Source organism: Camellia sinensis, chromosome 5, assembly GCF_055761805.1.
Source record: "Camellia sinensis isolate YWXY chromosome 5, ASM5576180v1, whole genome shotgun sequence".
In the NCBI taxonomy this organism is placed as follows: Eukaryota; Viridiplantae; Streptophyta; class Magnoliopsida; order Ericales; family Theaceae; genus Camellia; species Camellia sinensis.
Genome location: NC_138965.1, coordinates 135,570,583 through 135,589,634, shown reverse-complemented (window position 1 = coordinate 135,589,634; position 19,052 = coordinate 135,570,583). Strand labels below are relative to the sequence as shown.

Below are 19,052 nucleotides of genomic sequence, written 5' to 3'. Positions count from 1 at the left end.
TTAATCTAGTATAAGGTTTAATGGTGATCAATTTATTAGCTCTTTTTTTTTTCTTTTTTTTTTTATAGATAAGGCAATGTTTGGTTATTCTACTATATATGCTTGTCTCAACAATGTAGAATTTTTTAAAATATTCTATAGAATTTAATAATTTTGTTTAACATTATTAAAATAATGTATGAGTCTTTATTAATTTTTTATAAAATCTTAGGGGAGGTGAGTGGAATTTACTATTTGAATATATAAGGGCAATATTGGAATTTTTTACTCACAGAACATAATGTCAGCATGACGTCATCATATTCTGTCAAATAAATAATCAGAAGATTAACGGTGGGGGATCTTAATAATAGTTTTAAAAGTAAGGGTGATTTCTATAATTATTGAAATTACAGAGGAGGTCCTTATAATTATTAGAAAGCTAAGGGGAGGTGACTATAATTTACCCTGCTTTCTTTTAACTTGAACTATTTTAAAGTTTAAAGAAAATACAATAAGCTCTATAATTTTAACATAATTACATTGAATTCCCACAAAGTTTTAATTCATCTAACTCTCAACTCCATTTTCATCTATAATTTGTTAATCATATAAATAGAAAAATAATATAGTCATTTTTTTTATATTAAAATGTATATATATTTTTTATCCTTACCCTTTTGTACCATCTGCATTAATTTAATTTGTTTAAATAAATATAATTATATTAAAATTATGAGATTTATTGTATTTTCTCTTTTTAACTCTATGAGGAGTTACTAGTGAGTGTAATTTGTTTTTCCTTTTTGTTTTTTTTGTTGGTATTTTTCTTATTTGAATCTAGTGTTCCCGCGCCTATAAATATAGAGTTGGAGTTTCCAGCTTTCACAGCCATTTGAATTTCGCTCTGTTTTTTGTTGCAGAAGCAGAAACAATGGTGAAACGAATGCGAAGCTCCAAATCAATCTGCTGCTGCGCCTCTCCTCGCTTCTCCTTTCTCAATCCTCATTCCACTTTCTCCTGGTTCTCTCTCTCTCACTCTCTCTCTCTCTCTCACTTTCTCTCTCTCTCTCTCACACACACACACACACACACACTTTCTGATTAAAATCAACTTGAATACGAATATCATTTGAAATTCACTTGACTTTCGCAATTTCTCTATCTCTGTACTTCGAATTTGAGAAAGAGATCAAGTCGAATTTGATAGCATTTGAATTTTTGTAGATCAATGTGCTGAAATTTGTTGTAGAGCGAGTTGCTTTTGATCTTAATGTATAGCTTCATTTTCATTTGATCTCCTTGTTGGATTTAAGTATACATTACACAAGGCAGCATTTTCTGAGAAAAATCAACTTGAATACGAAATGCATTTCAAATTCACTTGAATTTCGCAAGCTTCTCTATCTCTGTATCAAGTTGAATTTCATAACATTTGAATTTTTGTAGATCAATGTGCAGAAGTTTGTTGTAGATTGAGTAGCTTTTGATCTTAATGTGGAGCTTCATTTGATCGCCTTGCAGGATTTAAGATATTTTTACTTTAATTTTTGTGAACTTCTCTTTCTCTCTTTACTTAAAATTTGAGCAAAAGATCAAATCGAATTTGATACAATTTGAATTTGTGTTGATCAATATGCGGAAATTTGTTGTGGTGTGAGTTGATTTGATTTGAAATTCACTAGAATTTCGAAAGCTTACTCTCTCTCTCTCTCTCTCTCTCTCACACACACACACACACACACACACAAATCTGAGCAAGAGATCAAGTGGAATATGATAACATTTGAATTCTTGTAGATCAACGTGTAGAAATTTGTTGTAGAGTGAGTGCTTTTGATGTTAATGTAGAGCTTCATTTGATCTCCTTGCTGGATTTAAGATCTTTGCACATTAATTTTGGCTCTGATCTTCAAAAAAATTGGATACATTCTTAATCATTGAAGCTCTGTTAAGTATTGATGTACTGGTTACAACTTCAATGCTGGTTTTCAACTTTGTATCTGCTGATCTTCAACATCGAATCATGAGTAGTATATCGATCTCTGTTTTTTTTTCAATATATGTGAAGCGATGAGCTTGAGTTGAGTTTCTTATAGATCTAATAAAGCGTAGAGTAGCTTATTTGAATTGCTTATTATCTGTTAGAATGCAAAGAAAACAAGGAAAAGTGTGTATAGTTTTTCATCTTAGGCTTTTTGCTGATTTAGCTTCTTATAGATCAAACTACCGGGCTCAACTATGTCATGTAGTTTTCTCTGGTTTCGTAATTAAAAATAACTAAATAAATAAATAAATCAGAAATTCAAAGCTTTGACTTATTTTATTTACATAGAAACCAAACAGAACATCTGTGAACAAACCTGCGAGTTTAGTCAGTAGTTGCCTTGAATTTCATTAATCAGAATTTTCACCTTCTCTGTGTTTCTGAATTACGCTTCACTTGAAACTCGAAATTAATGAACTGCCTAAACTAATTTCCAGTGATGATTGAAATTTAGCTTGAATTCCTGCACGAGCTTGAATTTACAAAAGAAATTTCTATAAAATGATACTCACGCTTGTTTTGCTTTATTTCCAGAATTGGCTTTCAATTTGTCGCATATATTGATCTGTGTTTGTCTACTTTGAACACAAAAAGGTACGAGGATGATGTGTGGACTGAAATTGCCAAATACTTGGATGGGAAATCTCTGGTAATGCTCGCAATAACATGCCGGTGGTTTTACCAAATTATCATGGAGGAGAGCATATGGAAGTTTGCCTGTTTGCGAGATCTTCAGGTCCCTGATCCTGGAGGCGTGGCTTTCACATGGATTGAGCTCTATGCTTCAGCTTTCGGTAAAGATTGGAGCTTTTTTAACACGTTATTGGTAGTGCAATAAAATTGAACAGAATTGGTTAGTAAATGACATTCTCATGATCTGATCAAGATGTGATTGATTACTTGCAGATGGAAGTCACTCTTTCATGTTCCGTCAACAGGAGAAACATATCGGTAACTATTTTTGTTTTGGAAATTGATATTCAAACACCACTTTCAACCTCTCGCAATCTCTTTGCAAGATGTTAAAAAGATATAATTTCCCTAGTATTTTCCCTCTGAAATTTATTCAGGTACTGGTGGCTTTTGTACCACAATATGCCACCAATTGTGCATTGAGCATAGAGGAAAAGAAAGCACATAATTACCTCTGGGGAGATTTTAGATCAGTTTCTTGTTGATAGATGGCACTTCAGAAGTGTTTATTTATGAAAAAACAAGATGAACAATGAGTGAAATGTGGAATATGCATTGTTCACTTTTGTTTCCCCTACGGAAGATGCATTTTAGGCCAATTTTATACCAATGTTTATTTATTAATCTGAACTAATTTGTAGTGTTAACATATAATATACATATAATATATCCCCCACTATGTATAGCTGTATCCTTGCATCTGTAAAGGCTCCATGTGTAGCTGTAAAGAAGGGAACTTTACTTTAGCTTTAGTTAATTATAGGCATCCGATGCTAATTGTCTCCCTCTCCTCTCTATAAAGAGAGGGAGCTTGCTCTCTTGTAATTACACAGAAACATAATACAATAACACCAACTTTCAGTCCCTCTCTTTTTCTCTCCCTCGTTACCAAACTCACATGGTATCAGAGCTTAGAAACACAATTCTGGCATCCCTCAATTTTAGGTCTTAGTTCCGTACACAGTGGACTATACCAAACAGCTCGGAATTTCCCTACGATCCCAACGGCACCAAGCCCATCACCAAACAAGCCTTCACGCGCTCTCACGCGCCGCTTCTTCTCTCGGCGCGTCTCTGCTTCCGTTGCCACTCTCACACGCGCTGCCACGCGCCTTCCATCCTGCCCTGTCGTGCGCCGTACCTGCTACCGTGCACCAGCGTGCGCCGTTCGACTACCGTGAGCCGCGTGTGCGCCGTTCCGCTATTGTGCACCCGCGTGCGCCATTCTGCTAACATACGCTGCCAGTCCCCTCTGCTACCGTGCGCCGCACGCCCTTCCTGCTAACGTGCGCCGCTGACCTCATTTTCCACCCTGCTGACATCATCCTTGCACAGCCCACCTTTCCTAGCTATTTTCGACCTTCCGGACTCACTGGTACACTCTGTTTTACCTAATTTTGCTCCTACAGGTCTCTCCCTATCCATTTAGACCTCCTCATCTATTATTATGGATCGTCCTGATGCCTCCCATCCTATTTCCGTTATTTTGGATGGTTCCAACTATGTTCTATGGGCCCAAGCCATGTCTTCCTTCCTCAAAGGAAAGAAGCTCTGGCGAATTATCACCGGGGACATCACCCAACCGGTCAAAGACACTGCTGAAACCACTATTTCCCCTGCTACTCCTACATATGAAGATCGCCTTGAGGAATGGGACAGTAAGAATTACCAAATCATTACCTGGTTTCGGAATACGTCTGTTACCTCTATCAGTCTTCAGTTTGGCCGCTTTCAGCTTGACTCTGTCACCACTCCTGCCAAAGATATCTGGGATTTTTTGAAAGAACGCTACCAGACTACTGGTCTTGCTCATCAATATCAACTTCAGAGCCAACTTCATCGGATGCGCCAAGAATCTAGTCAGTCCATCAATGACTTCCTCTCTCAAATGTACTCCGTTTGGGACCAGCTTGCTCTTTCTGAACCAACTTGGCCTCACCAAGAAGATGCTGTTTTATTTACTGCTTATCGTAATCAGCAAAGGTTGGTGCACTTTCTTATGGCTCTCACTTCATCTTTTGAGCCTGTACGTGCCTCTCTTCTTCATCGCCATCCCTTGCCCACTCTGGAACAAGCTATTTCTGAGTTGCTATCAGAAGAGACTCGTCTTGGTACTCTCCAACCTCATCATGTGGACTCTGTTCTTGCCACTCCCCCGTACCAACCATCATTCCCCCAGCGGACCACTGCCTGTCTCTACTGTCAGAATCGGGGCCTTCCTTCCACACATCTCCTGGTCAATTGCCCAGTCAGAACCTGCCGATATTGCAACAAACTTAGTCCTGGTCATCTGCAACAGGATTGTCTTCGCCATCCATCCCGCTCATCCTCCAACAACCACTCTTCTCGCGGTGGTTCTTCTCGGGGAAGCTTTCATCGTTCCAGAAACCAATCTCATCCTGGGAATCAGTTTCCTCACACCGCCACTGCTGCTGCTGCCGCCGAGGGTTTTTCTGAGTCTCCGGCTCCGTCTACCCCTCTCTTTTCTCCAACAGATGTCGAGGCCATGTTCAAACACCTTCTCTCCCCTTCTGGTACACCTCCTCCTACTGCTTTGTCTGTAATTCCAGGTAACTCTTCTTGGTATTTTGATTCTGCCTGTTGTAATCATATGACCTCCAGTTCAACTATATTTTCTTCTATCTCTTCCTCTTCTCATATTCCCTCAATTCAAACTGCTGATGGTTCTCTCATGACTGTCCGTCATCTTGGTACTGTTTCCACATCTTCCTTAACTTTACCTCAAGTTTATCATATCCCTGCTCTCACTTTAAACCTTATCTCTATTGGTCAATTATGTGAACTTGGTCTAACTGTCACCTTTTCTGCTACTCATTGTTTGGTGCAGGACCCTCAGACGAGGCAGACTATTGGGATCGGCCGTAAGCATGGACGTCTCTATGAGCTCATTCACCTTCATGTTCCTGCCTCTCCTCAGATTGCTGCTCCTGCCTCTGCGTCCTCATTATCTCCTTTTCAGCTTTGGCATTGTCGCTTAGGACATATTTCTATTACTCGCTTAAAGTCTTTGGTTTCTAGTGGACAATTGGGTCATGTAATTCCAGATACTTTCGATTGTATACCCTGTCAACTTGCCAAACAACCTGCTTTATCATTCAATAAAAGTACTTCTGTTTCCTGTGCACCTTTTGATCTTATACATTCGGATATTTGGGGCCCTTCCTCTACCACTACTATGGGGGGATCTCGTTATTTTGTTGTTTTCATTGATGATTTTTCACGGTTTACCTGGATTTTTCTCATGAAAACTCGGTCTGACCTCAAAACTCTTTATTATCGATTTGCCCAAATGATCCACACCCAATTTTCTAAAACCATCAAACTTTTTCGCTCCGACAATGCTATGGAATATCGGGATTCAGATTTCCTTTCTTTTCTTCAGAGTCATGGTACACTGCCTCATCGTTCCTGTGCTGGCACGTCCCAGCAAAATGGCCGTGCTGAACGGAAACATAGGCATATTCTTGACACTACTCGCGCTCTCCTTCTTTCTTCTTCCTGCCCTGAAAACTTTTGGGGGGAAGCTGCCCTCACTGCTGTCTACACTATCAATTGTGCTCCTTCCCCTGTCATCCATAATCAAACTCCATTTGAACGTCTGCATGGCACTCCCCCTCCCTATGCTAATCTTCGGGTTTTTGGCTCTGCCTGCTTTGTTCTCCTTCAATCTCATGAACGCACCAAGCTTGAACCGCGTTCTCGTCTTTGTTGCTTTCTTGGGTATGGAATTGAACATAAAGGCTTTCGCTGTTGGGACCCTCTCTCTAAACGTCTTCGTATCTCCCGCCATGTAGTTTTTTGGGAGCACCAAATGTTTTCCTCCCTATCCTCATTTCACTTACCTGCACTTTCCACTAATGTACTGTTTACTAATCCTTCCATCGATCTCTTCTCTGATGATTTTGATACAGGTCCCTCCGTCATTGAGACGCCCTTGCTTACTCCTGCTCCCCACCAGACTGCTCTCCCTGCAGGTCCACCTCTCCCTGCACCACCTCCTTCTCCACTGGTTCTTCCTCCCACCGATCCTCCTACGGGTCGACCACACCGGGTAACTCAACCTCCTATCCACCTTCGTGATTATATTGTTGGGTCTGCTGCCTTTTCTACTTATGAACCTACCTCCTATCGTGAGGCTTGTACTAATCCTCTTTGGCAGCAAGCTATGACTGATGAACTTCAGGCTTTGGACAAAACTCATACTTGGGATCTTGTTGACCTTCCTCCTGGCAAAACTGCGATTGGCTGCAAATGGGTTTACAAAATCAAGACTCATTCTGATGGCTCGATTGAACGCTACAAAGCTCGTCTTGTTGCCAAGGGTTTCAACCAGGAATATGGGATTGATTATGAGGAAACCTTCGCTCCTGTTGCTCGGCTTACCTTTGTTCGCAGTTTACTGGCTGTTGCTGCTGCTCGCCACTGGGAGCTTTTTCAAATGGATGTCAAAAATGCCTTCCTCAATGGTAATCTTCTTGAGGAGGTCTACATGCAACCTCCCCCTGGGTCTACTTTTCCCCCTCATAAGGTTTGCAAACTACAGCGTGCCCTCTATGGCCTCAAGCAAGCACCCCGTGCCTGGTTTGCTAAGTTCAGTTCTACCATTCATGACTTTGGGTTCACCTCCAGCTCCTATGACTCTGCTCTTTTTATCCGGACTACTCCTCATGGTACCACTCTTCTCCTTCTGTATGTGGATGATATGATTATCACTGGTAATGATGCAGCTGGTATTCTCCACCTCAAACGCTTTCTCCACCGACAGTTTGAGATGAAGGACCTTGGTACTCTCAACTACTTTTTAGGCCTTGAAGTCTCTCATGATCCTACTGGCTCTTACTTATCTCAGGCCAAATATGCATCCGATCTTCTGGCTCGTGCTGGTCTTACTGATTGCAAAACTACATCTACTCCAGTTGATCCTCAGATTCGTCTCACTCCTCTCGACGGGGCTCTCCTCCCTGATGCTACTCTCTATCGTCAGCTCGTCGGCAGTCTTGTCTATCTCACAGTAACTCGTCCTGACATTGCCTATGCTGTTCACATTGTTAGTCAGTACATGTCGGCTCCTCGCACTCCCCACTATACTGCTCTCCTTCACATCCTTCGGTACATCAAAGGCACCCTGTTCCATGGCCTTCACTACTCTGCTTCCTCATCTCTGGAACTGCGTGCCTTCTCTGATGCTGATTGGGCTGGGGATCCTACGGATCGACGCTCCACCACGGGCTTCTGTTTCTTCTTAGGGGATTCTCTTCTTACTTGGCGTAGCAAAAAACAATCCCTCACTGCCCGTTCTAGCACCGAAGCTGAATACCGAGCTCTTGCCGATACTACTCAGGAACTTCTCTGGCTTCGCTGGCTCCTCACTGATATGGGTATTTCCTCTTCTGGCGCTACCGCTCTTTATTGTGACAATCAGAGTGCTATTCAGATTGCTCACAATGATGTTTTCCATGATCGCACCAAGCATATTGAGATTGATTGCCATTTCATTCGACAACATGTTACACGTGGTACTGTTCATCTTCTCCCAATTGCTTCTGCCGATCAACCTGCTGATATCTTCACCAAAGCTCATTCTCCTGGGCGCTTTCGTGATCTTGTTTCCAAACTCAACTTGGTCGATGCCTACCCTCCTTGAGTTTGCGGGGGGCTGTTAACATATAATATACATATAATATATCCCCCACTATGTATAGCTGTATCCTTGCATCTGTAAAGGCTCCATGTGTAGCTGTAAAGAAGGGAACTTTACTTTAGCTTTAGTTAATTATAGGCATCCGATGCTAATTGTCTCCCTCTCCTCTCTATAAAGAGAGGGAGCTTGCTCTCTTGTAATTACACAGAAACATAATACAATAACACCAACTTTCAGTCCCTCTCTTTTTCTCTCCCTCGTTACCAAACTCACATGTAGCATGAGGGGGTGGGCAACTAGTGAGTTTTTTTTTCTATTCGATCTACTTTTTCAATTAAACAACAATGACAGATAAGCACACTCCATGCCCAGATTCATGATTTTTTCTTTTATTATTATTTTTGTTTGTTTGTTTTTTGGGGGTATCAGATTGGATGCGAATTGGAGCATTTTTCTTTGATTCCCCAGTTGCATTCTTGACGGAGAAGCTGATCCCTCCAGTGAAAATTCCACATGAAGAGACCATAGAGAAAATGTTGCAATTGAGCGGCTCTTGCGTGTTGAACAACATTAAAACTGGAATCTGGATAGCAGGTATTTCTAAGTTGATGCTATTACCCGGGCTACTTCTTAGCAAGTATTCAAAGTTTTACAATCACTTATATGGATCCTAACTGCATAATTCTAATTGGATCAGATTTACAGCTTGTTCGATGCCCTGTATGTGACCTCAATACATGCGATGGTGCGTCACAAATTAATGTTCCTTCTTTATAAACATCCACAAGAATTAAAATTTCCTTTATTTAATTTCAGCAGGTAAGATAGTCATAAGGAGCATGATTATGATACACATCCAAGTCCATCAATAGGCCTATGATGGGGAAGGGCATAAAAACAGATGTTGGACGTTGTCCTCGTGTCTTGCTATAGTAACTTGTAGCATTTGGATTGTTCAGTTTTGTTTTCAGAATTTATTTTTTTGAAGAATACTAAAAATTAATTTGGTGAAAATATTTTTGAATTTTTAAAAACTATTTTTGTACAAAAAAGAAAACAAAATGAAAATCGTGAGCCATTTTTAATATTTTATTATTTTTTCACCAAATTAGTTTTCAAAAATTGTCGATAAATTCTTTTCTATAACGGGAGGGAAATGTAACTCATTTACTTAAGAAATTAGTGATGGATCGTTAATCCATTGCTTACAAATGAAAGCAAATGAAGCAAGAGGGTATCATACCCTATTTGTAATTTCCTAGTAACTTGTAGATACTAGAATTCAATAAGTTGGTTCTTTTTTTGGAGGCCCAATTTCGTTTAGTTGCCAGAAATTTTTGCCGTTAACGTACCCACAATTTTGTGTTTGTTGAATAGCCATGTATCAATCAGTAATAGCTGTCACTATAGCCAGTATGTTACAATGAGAAGTATTCAGCACTTAAAAATGATAAATTTTCCCTTGTTTTTATGCAGGAACAATGCAGACATTGGATGCGAGGCATATAGAGCTGTTCTTGAGCAAGGGATACCAGGACGAGAGTTGGGATTACAATTTCTTAGGATCTCATGAGATCAAAAAACATGCTGATGGAGCTTCCGGTGGCATTTTTGACATTAAACATATCAGAGATCTCTCAACCTCTGGTAATTTCCGACAAATTTTGAATATTCTGTGGAGTGGTAGAGATTTTCTTTATGTCACAAAATTGCGTTTCTTTTGTTTGGTTTTGCTTTCGGTTTCTGTTATGTGTTTTCATTTTTAGGAAAACACTAGAATCTTGTTGGCAAACTGTTTTTCTGGAAAATTTCTTGAAAAAAAATCTACTTTAAAGCAAGGTGTTTTCCTTTTTTTTTATTTTTTATTTTATTTTTGAAACACAAAAAAACAAAAACATAACCAAACAGACATAATTTCCAGCAATGGTACTTTTTGCCTCACTTCTGTGTCACTCAATATTTGTGAAATTATTAGTTATTTCCGGAGATTGAATGCATGAAATGATCTTCTTCGATTTCCAAATGTATTGGCAGAGGTGTTTGATCTCAAATCATGGGCGGGGAAACCCAGGGACTGGCAACCAAAAGCCATGATAACTCTTCATGCAGTAGCAGTCAACACCAATTTACAGGAAAATGAAGGTATAGAGCTTATTCAATCCTGACTGTCCCATTTAAATCATTTTTTTTTTTTTTTGCATAAATTTCCTTCTTGCTCCTCCTTCTATAGTTCCAGGCGTGATCAATGAATCATTGTAGGATTCTCCCTTCGGATCTTTCTTGTCTCATTTTGCAAAGTCTCTTTTCACCACACAATCAGGTTAGAGAGACTCATCGTGTGGTAAAGAGATACCTTGAGGTGAGACAAGAGAAATCTAATTAGGTTCTAGCCTTGATTGGACATAGAAAGTTACAATTCTTTGGTGTCAACTTATAAGCTTTGAAGTGGATTTTGTTTTTGACATGTTTTGGTCTTTAGTAAAATTTTTAAAAATTATAACAAATATATATTTTTTTTTCCTCTTAAACTTCTTCAAGACTAGATGACTCTAAATTTTTTTAAAATTTTGAAGAAAGTTTACATATGAAAAGTTAGCTTATTTTTATCTTTACTGAATTTAAAAAAAAAAATTAGAATCTTCTTATTTAGAAAGAATTTTAAAATGTATTTATTTTGACTCAAAAGTTGAAAAGGATGAAGTCCAAAACAATGACACTAGTTATAAGTGGCAAAGAGTACAATAGCTTAAATTTTCTTTGAAAGGTTTCGTTTCGAAATTAACTATTTGTTTTATTTATTTATTTTTTGATGCGGAAAGCAGGACTACACATAAAATACCATGCCATGAGAGCTGGAGCTGATGGAGAAGTTGTTTCGATTCGGATCTCTCAGCAGCTCCAGTAATTTGTGCCCAAATTCTGGCCCTCTCTCTCTCTTTTCCACGGTGGGAAATTAGAATTTTCTTTCTTTTTCTTTTGAATTTTGCTATTCAGATCGAATATTAATACTTAACCAAATAAATCAAGTTGGTGTAGTTGCAATCAGTGTAATAACTTCATAATAACCCCTTGCGGAAAAAAATAAAATAAATAAATTCAGCGATTTTTACTTCCTCTTTGCATACGCAGCGGTGCACCTGTATGAATGATCTTAACAGCTACTTGTAGAGTTTTTTTTTACCAAACCCAGGTTTTAAAACAAAATTCTCAAAACTCACATAATTTGAAAATAAAGAAGGTAAAACCCATCTGTACATGATAATTTGCAAAATGTTGTGATAATGTTTCAACTTAATTTTCCTGGGCTTGTTTTCTTGGCATAAAAATGTGATCACAAGTTGTCCTCTTCCGAAAGTTCACAATTTTGTTGGTAACATTGTAATGACCTTCTCTATGTACCTGATACACCACTGTTTCGACTAACAATTTCACAAAAAGAGCTAATAATCAGTAGTAGTGCTGACATACAATTGAAACACATAATTAACTTCAAATATGTTCCAGCCCAGCTGCACCTCCCCCTCTCACATACGAGAGATTGGGGAATTTGATCCTTGCTAGAGGCAAGATTGGGCAACACTAACACCAACCCAATGCAGCTGCCTTACTCCCTTAAGTCTAAGCTAGATATATAAACTATATTTAAAAAAAAAAACTATCTATAATCATCAAACAAAATAGCAGAAAATATCAAGATGTAGTGATAATAAGCAATGATACATCCATTATTGTCAAAAGAACGTGAGGGAATGTTTTAGTACAGAGGAACCCCATCGGATTGCTTCCCCTGGGTTCCCAACATGAACATCAAGGCATACATAAACTACATGACCAATCAAAAAAGGAGTAAAGAGACTTCAAAATGGACATCACAAGGTACAAATTCACCCACAACAAAAACAAAGTTATCAGAGGGATGTGATATCTCATTTCTTAGCAAGCAGCTTTTTTGGAAGCTTCTCCAAAGGTGTGGTTTTGAGAAGGAAGAGCCTGGCAGCACGCTCCTGCAATGTACCCCCGCATTTCAACCCACGTGATTGCAGCTCCGATTTTAACCTTTCCATACCGAGAACCTAAAAGATCATACCAGAAAAATTCAAAATGTTAGTTGCTGTCAACGCTGCAAAAGTAGACGGCCTGTGTCAGCTTGACTACAATAAGACATCATAAATATAAAACTGGCAAGATAATTTTACAAGTGCAATGTGAAATTTTGCAAATTATAACTTTATGCTGTTTCTTTCCCTCTCTATAGGACATTATGAAATCAGAGAGACACGTTATTCAATAAACACAGTTCAAGAACAGACACAGTTTCAACTAACAGGCTATTATCTTCTTCTTTTGCAGAATGCATTGCAATTGACAACTTCATGGAAGAGACCATCAGTCCCTTGATTGTTTTAAGAAAAAATTTCCCAGTTTAATCCGAAAGCAAGGCAATCAAAACCAATTTACTTCACACATAAACAGAAAGAAAAGTTGGTCATAATACCTCCAACTCTGCTGCTGAATTAAATTCATCGAAGTTCAGTGGCTTCACCGTATCTGAAACATCAGTGCTCATCACCACAGTTTCTTCATGAACTACAGGTTTGGATTCGGAATCAATGTTGACTTCTGCATCATTTGTTCCACATTCAAAACCTTCCCCCTTTCCAGAGCTAGAAACACTTGGGTGCTGACCCTCTGTTCCCTCCAGATTACCAGACTCAATTTCCCCAGATTCTTGCTTCTCATTCTCAAAGGCTTCTGCCCCCCTGGAGAAAGATATTGCTCCATTCTGTACTATCCTTTCTTCAAGAATCTCCATTGCTGGTTCCCCAGCATCACTGTTTTCACAACCAACCAGACCTCCATCAGAACTTTCACCACTCCTTACAGCAATCTCCTTCTCTTCCTCAGAACCACTCTCAGATGAACCTCCACCAGAAGAGTCTCCATCCAGTTTCCCACCAGTAACAGAATCTGAACTACCCTCCGTTTCTTTATTTGAGACTGTACAGTTCCCATTGTCTAAAACAATGGATTTCTCATTTTCCTCCTCTTCATCATCATCACTATCATCCTCGTCCGTATCGTCGCTATCACTGTCACCCACTTTTCTCTTTCCCATCCTAACAAAGATCAACCAATCAGATTATCACAAAAAATGAACAAATCATATGCAAAAAATCTCAGTTATAAAGTTTGCTATAACTATCTCTGATAATATATTGCTACTGACAAAAAAAAAAAATATGCTGATAATAGTGCTGTAGTCAATTTTGTCAACTTAACTAAACCAAATAGTTGAATTAGGCACGCTAATGGAGCTTTCCATTTTCACGAAGGGAAGTCTAAGACTCAAATTTTAGGTTGTGTTTGGATTTATTGACTTGAACCAAGGGATTTGGTACTTATTTTTCAAGGAGAATAGCTCACATTTAGGTTTAATAGTATAGATATGTATCTCAACAGCAAATTTGACTGTTTTACCATGATGGATAAAAAATAATAATATAGAAGTAATAATGAAGACTTGTTCTCCTAATTATAGGACCAAGGAAGACAAAACCACTCTACCAACCTTAATTCACCAATCTTTCTATTGTCGTATTTAAACATTTGTAGTGTTTCAGGCAATTGAAATACGAAAAACATATTTCACTCAAATTTCTTGATAACCAGATAAACATAATGGCCCCATTAACCTTACTAGTATGGCAGAATCAATATTTTAGAAATTTTATCATGTTCCTTCATTCATTTTTCATTTCATTTTTTCCCACAAAATAAACAAACCCCAAGCGTTGGGAGATTTGGCAAGTGATTTGGAAAAAGAAAGTGAAGGAGAAAAGTTCCATGAAACTAAGTGAAAGTGAAATGCAGATATATTTTAATCACATTCCACCTACCTTTTTCTTTTTTACTTCCCAAATCAACGGAGTAAGAGCATCTCCAACCCGTCCACAATTTTTTCATCTAATTTAATTCCAAAGTGCGATTGTAATGGAGAAGAAGCCATTGAGTAAATATCTTGATTTGATATGAACTACTCCAATCTTTTCATCAAAACCCTTTAAAAAATTCCCCTATTATCCCAAATTTCTGATAAAAAAGTCATCTTCTTAAAATTTTATCAAATTCGAATTTGATGAAGGATTTGACAAGTTCTCAATTTGATGAAAAAAAATTACTCTATTGATTTGATAAAAGAAATTAAGGACAACAATGAATTGAAGAAGCTTACCATATCTTCAACCTCTTCGGATTCGGATTCGGATCCGATCCCTTCGCCTTAATCTTCCTCTTCAAATTCACATGACTCCCAATCGCTTCCCTCACCGACTTCTCAACCTCTTCCCTACACTTAGCCGAATCCTCTCTATACTTGTCAACATACTTCTCCGCCGCATCCCCCCCCTTCCCTCCTCCACCCTTCTTCGCCGCCACTTTCTCCTTCTTCTTTATAAACTCCTCTGCAACCTTCTCCAGCCTCCGCTCCTCCGCCTCCGCCCTCCACTCCTCCAGCTTCTTCTCGGCGTTCACGTGGCGGAGCCGCCGCCCGCTCATGTCCCTGCAAGCATCGAAGTTGTTGGTCTTCTTCTGGCCGGCCTTGGTGGCGGCGCCGCGGAGGAGGGAGCCGAAGCCGCCCTTGCCGCCGCGGAGGCGGAGGAGAAGGTGGAGAACTGGGTGGGAGGAGGACCCATTGAGGAGGAGGAGGGAGGAGGAGTCTTGGAGTTGTTTGGTGCCTGTTAGGAGTCGCTGGTGGTGGATTGGGATGTGGGTGATTTCGCGAATTCGAGACTTGATGGAGAGGATTGGGATTGATGGAGATGTGAAATTTAGGGCTTTGTGTTTTCCATTTAAGAGTTTGACGTACACTTGGTATGTTTCCTCCATGATCGATCAATCGATCGATTCAAGCTCTCTCTCTCTCTCTCTCTCGTGATCGAATCGAAACAGAGGAGGAATTGAAAAGGGGGAGTACGGTTTCTTTCCACTGTTTATATATGCCCTAGAATATTGTATGTGGGGCCAGGTGAGCACTGAGCACTTTGATCGGGTTTGGGTTTTCAAGACTACCCGGTCAGGATTCGGGTTTGGGTTTGGGTGTTTAGGAGAGATGATTGGATTACCATGTGGGACCTGAATTGGAAAAGATGATTGGATTACCTATCATGTGTAACCTACTAATTCATGTTTGTATGTAATAAAATATCATGAGATTAAAATAGTCATAAAATAGTCACAAAAAATAAAATAGGTTATTTTAATTATTACAAACAAAATATCACATCTAACTCATAATCATTATACTCTTCTCTCACAAAAAAGTCAAAAAATCCTTCCCAAACCAAACTTTTTTACCCAGACTAAAGGTTGGTTTGGCATGAACTATATAATCCATCTTTTTGTCTTTTTATCTTTTTTTCATCACATCACCTCTCTACTTTTCTGCACATCTTTTCGTAAAAAGACAAAAGTGCATTTTTTTAGGACACCCCAAACCAACTCTAAAATAGCTAAAAAAGTTAAAAAGTTAAAAAGCCAACCCACTTCCTAAACGGAGGCACAGTGGCATGAGCATTTTCATGAGAGAGTTGGGATGGTTAATTCCCTTTACACAAATTGATGGTAAATTATCGTTTTACTCTCCCCTCTATAAAATCAATAAAATTATATTATATGTGAGAAGAGTTTTTACGTAATTTTATAGATTTAGTTATAATTAATTAATATCACCACATAAGTACATAAACAAACATATTTTATTTTATATCTCCAACTTTAATACTACAAAATTAATAATCCCTTCATTCATCAGTCTCACCAAATTCATAAATCTCATCAAACTTAATCCATCAAATAAACGAGGTCATTGGGTTTGACTTCTCTCAAGTTGTTTTCGTAAACCAATTTTGGAACTGATTTTGATAATTCGAAATGTTACTTTTTAGGACTTGTTGAGTAGAATGTTCATATCAAAAATAAAAATGATTGAAAATCGATAGTTATATGTTTAAAGTATATATATATATATATATATATATATATATATATTTTAAATAGACGACAAATATAATTTTAAAAATAATTATTCATTTTTTATAATACAAATTTGATTCAAACATAAAACTATCGATATTTGGTTGTCTTAAGTTTTTATATAAATATTTTATTTAATAAGTCTTAAAAAATGAATAGGTCTGATTATCAAAATGAGACTTGTTGTCACGACCCCATTCCGCCCCTAGTAGAATGGTGCCGTGATGGCCAGTAATCCGAGATTACTAAAGGCCAACTTACAAGGGTTCACACACAATCAGAGTATACATATGGGGCCTACATGTGCGGAAGTAATATATTTAAATCTAATTAGTCCATAAGAACTGTGCATAGATTAAATGAGATGACATATATTTAACATAGTTTTACAATTTGAATACAAATAAAACAAAGTGCATGTTACATCTTGATTAAAAGGCTTTTCAAGCTGACATATACAAAAGAAATGAGTTACAAACTAAGAAGCATAATCTTCAAGATGATACAAAACATGAATCCAAAACATCTTGCAAACACATCTAGGCGTCACCGCCTTCTTGCTCGTCACCTACATATATATAAGGAGGGGGTGAGCTTGGATACTCAGTGAATGATATTAGTAATAAATGTTTAAATGAATGATATCCGAGATCTTTATCAAACAATACATATCATAGCTTGCACAAAATCAAGGGATGAACCAAGTTCATCTATCAAGTCTTTCAAAACTTCAAGGGATGCGTACTAGCATCAATATAATATAAGGGATGACATTCCTGACAAAACAAGGGAATAATCGACCCGGAATCGATTAGACAAGCCCACCCGCACAAGACCGTCAGTGGCAAGAGAGATATCTCAAACAAGGGTACTAGTTGCATTATAGTCCCCTAGCATTAAGGACTTTCCAAGAATGCCATCAAAACAAGATAATTCTTGATACAAAAACTAGGGATAATCATTCACACTTGAACAAACACTTTTCCAAAACAAAGCTTTTATCAAAACATTAGAACATAATTTTATCAAAAATGCCACTCACATAGCTCTTCGGGTGTAGGGATTAAGGCGAGGATCCAAAGCCTACAAGTACATAATAAAACCCCATTGAATGCATTTCAAGAAGTCAAGAAGAGATGCTAAAAGATGGATATAAAATGCATTCCTATAATAAGCTTTACTTGAGTGCAAATGATCTCGGCATTTCTTTCAAAACTAAGCCAAGACAAAGCAAAACATGTGCTGGGAGTTAAAACTATGTTTTTCATTTCGAGAAAACATGCTGGGTACCAACTAGGTTTTGGCTGAGGTCTCACACCTCTTGGCCGAGGTATGACCTCCTAGGCCTAGGTGCGCATGCAAGGTAGACTAAGGTGCAAGTGATCATGCAGGGCAGGCCAATGTGAGATACGATGCTTGGACTAGGTGTGATATCTAGGCAAGAGTGGGTCTTAGTGACCACACTTAAGGAAAGGTGAAGTCTGGAAATCTAGGTGTCCTCCTTGATGGACATGAAGAACATGAAAGACATGAATGCTAAAATCATAACTTCTTTATTCAAAATCTGAGATTTCATGAGATGAGTTGGAAAACATGGACTGGGTAACCATGCTTGAAGATCTTATGAAAACAAACACAAAAACATGGACCTTGATACAAACCTTCGGATCAAAACGTGGTTTTTCTTCAAGAACACAAGAACATCATTTTCTCTTTCTAAAACTAAACTTTAAATCAATGCATGGCTTACGAATCATGCTAAATCATGCAATGTGATTGAATAAACATAAAGGACAACAAGAGCAAATCAAGAATCTGACCTCAAAACTCGGATCAAACGGTTTAGACTCTAAAGATTGAGCTTGGAAATCTACTTCTCTCTCAAAACTCCTCTTCCTCTTCCTAGAGCTTCTCTCTCTCTTCAAAGACAAAGATATGACAAAATGATATGTTTTCTCACTCTACTGGCTGACTTAACCCTCTGCTAGGGCACGTGACAACTACTGGTTGGCTCTCCTAAAAAAGGTGACTGACTGACAAGACAAGAGCATGACAAAGTGTGTACAACAAGCAAGGTGACAAGGGCACTCTGACAAGGCAACGACCTCGGATCAAGACATGGGCTTCGGCAAATAAGGTCTCAATGATCTCGGCTAGGAAGGATAACACTTTGCCTAGTTGTGCCACACCTCGGCCTAGATGTGCCACACCTCGGTCTAGGTCATACCAGTCCAGGAACAAGATCACTAGGTGCAAGGATCAAGGATGTCGGATGCTTAGATGATAACATCTCAGCCGAGATGATGCACATCTCAGCCAATATGCCAGGGTGAAGGTGGAGGTCAATCACAGTGGTTCCAAGATGGTCCTAGGTGTAAGAGGTTCAAAGGTGTGACGTAGGCTTAAGATGACCTCGGCTTACACATAATAAGCAAGGAACAAAGCATGCAAGCAACACTTAGATAAAACAAATCAAGATCTGCAGATGCAAGTTTAATCAAGACAAAGATCATGCAAATGCATGTAAGCGTGACTAAGACAAAGTAAGGGTTGTTACACTTGTGATAACCTGTACAACTCTCTCAATTTTTTTCATATTGAAATGTGAATATAAAAAAACTTTGAAATAGAATAAAACTG

At 38.5% G+C, this 19,052-nt stretch overlaps 2 protein-coding genes across 2 annotated transcripts; one reads left to right on the top strand and one right to left on the bottom strand.

Annotated features, from left to right (window-relative positions):
* Nucleotides 1-863: 863 nt before the first annotated feature.
* LOC114308861 (putative F-box protein At3g61730) lies at nucleotides 864-11,490 on the top strand. The gene is made up of 8 exons (XM_028254551.2): nucleotides 864-1,002; nucleotides 2,621-2,820; nucleotides 2,933-2,977; nucleotides 8,811-8,975; nucleotides 9,079-9,126; nucleotides 9,858-10,028; nucleotides 10,416-10,523; nucleotides 11,204-11,490. Exons 1-8 carry the CDS (start codon nucleotides 914-916, stop codon nucleotides 11,284-11,286), a joined length of 909 nt encoding a protein of 302 aa, XP_028110352.2. The 5' UTR covers nucleotides 864-913; the 3' UTR covers nucleotides 11,287-11,490.
* Nucleotides 11,491-12,079: 589 nt separating this feature from the next.
* Nucleotides 12,080-15,441, bottom strand: LOC114308860 (uncharacterized). Its single transcript, XM_082869848.1, has 3 exons — nucleotides 14,614-15,441; nucleotides 12,877-13,498; nucleotides 12,080-12,454 (listed from the first exon to the last, which is right to left on the bottom strand). The coding sequence occupies exons 1-3, from the start codon at nucleotides 15,264-15,266 to the stop codon at nucleotides 12,308-12,310; spliced, it is 1,422 nt and encodes a 473-aa protein (XP_082725974.1). The 5' UTR covers nucleotides 15,267-15,441; the 3' UTR covers nucleotides 12,080-12,307.
* Between the last annotated feature and the right edge of the window lie 3,611 nt (nucleotides 15,442-19,052).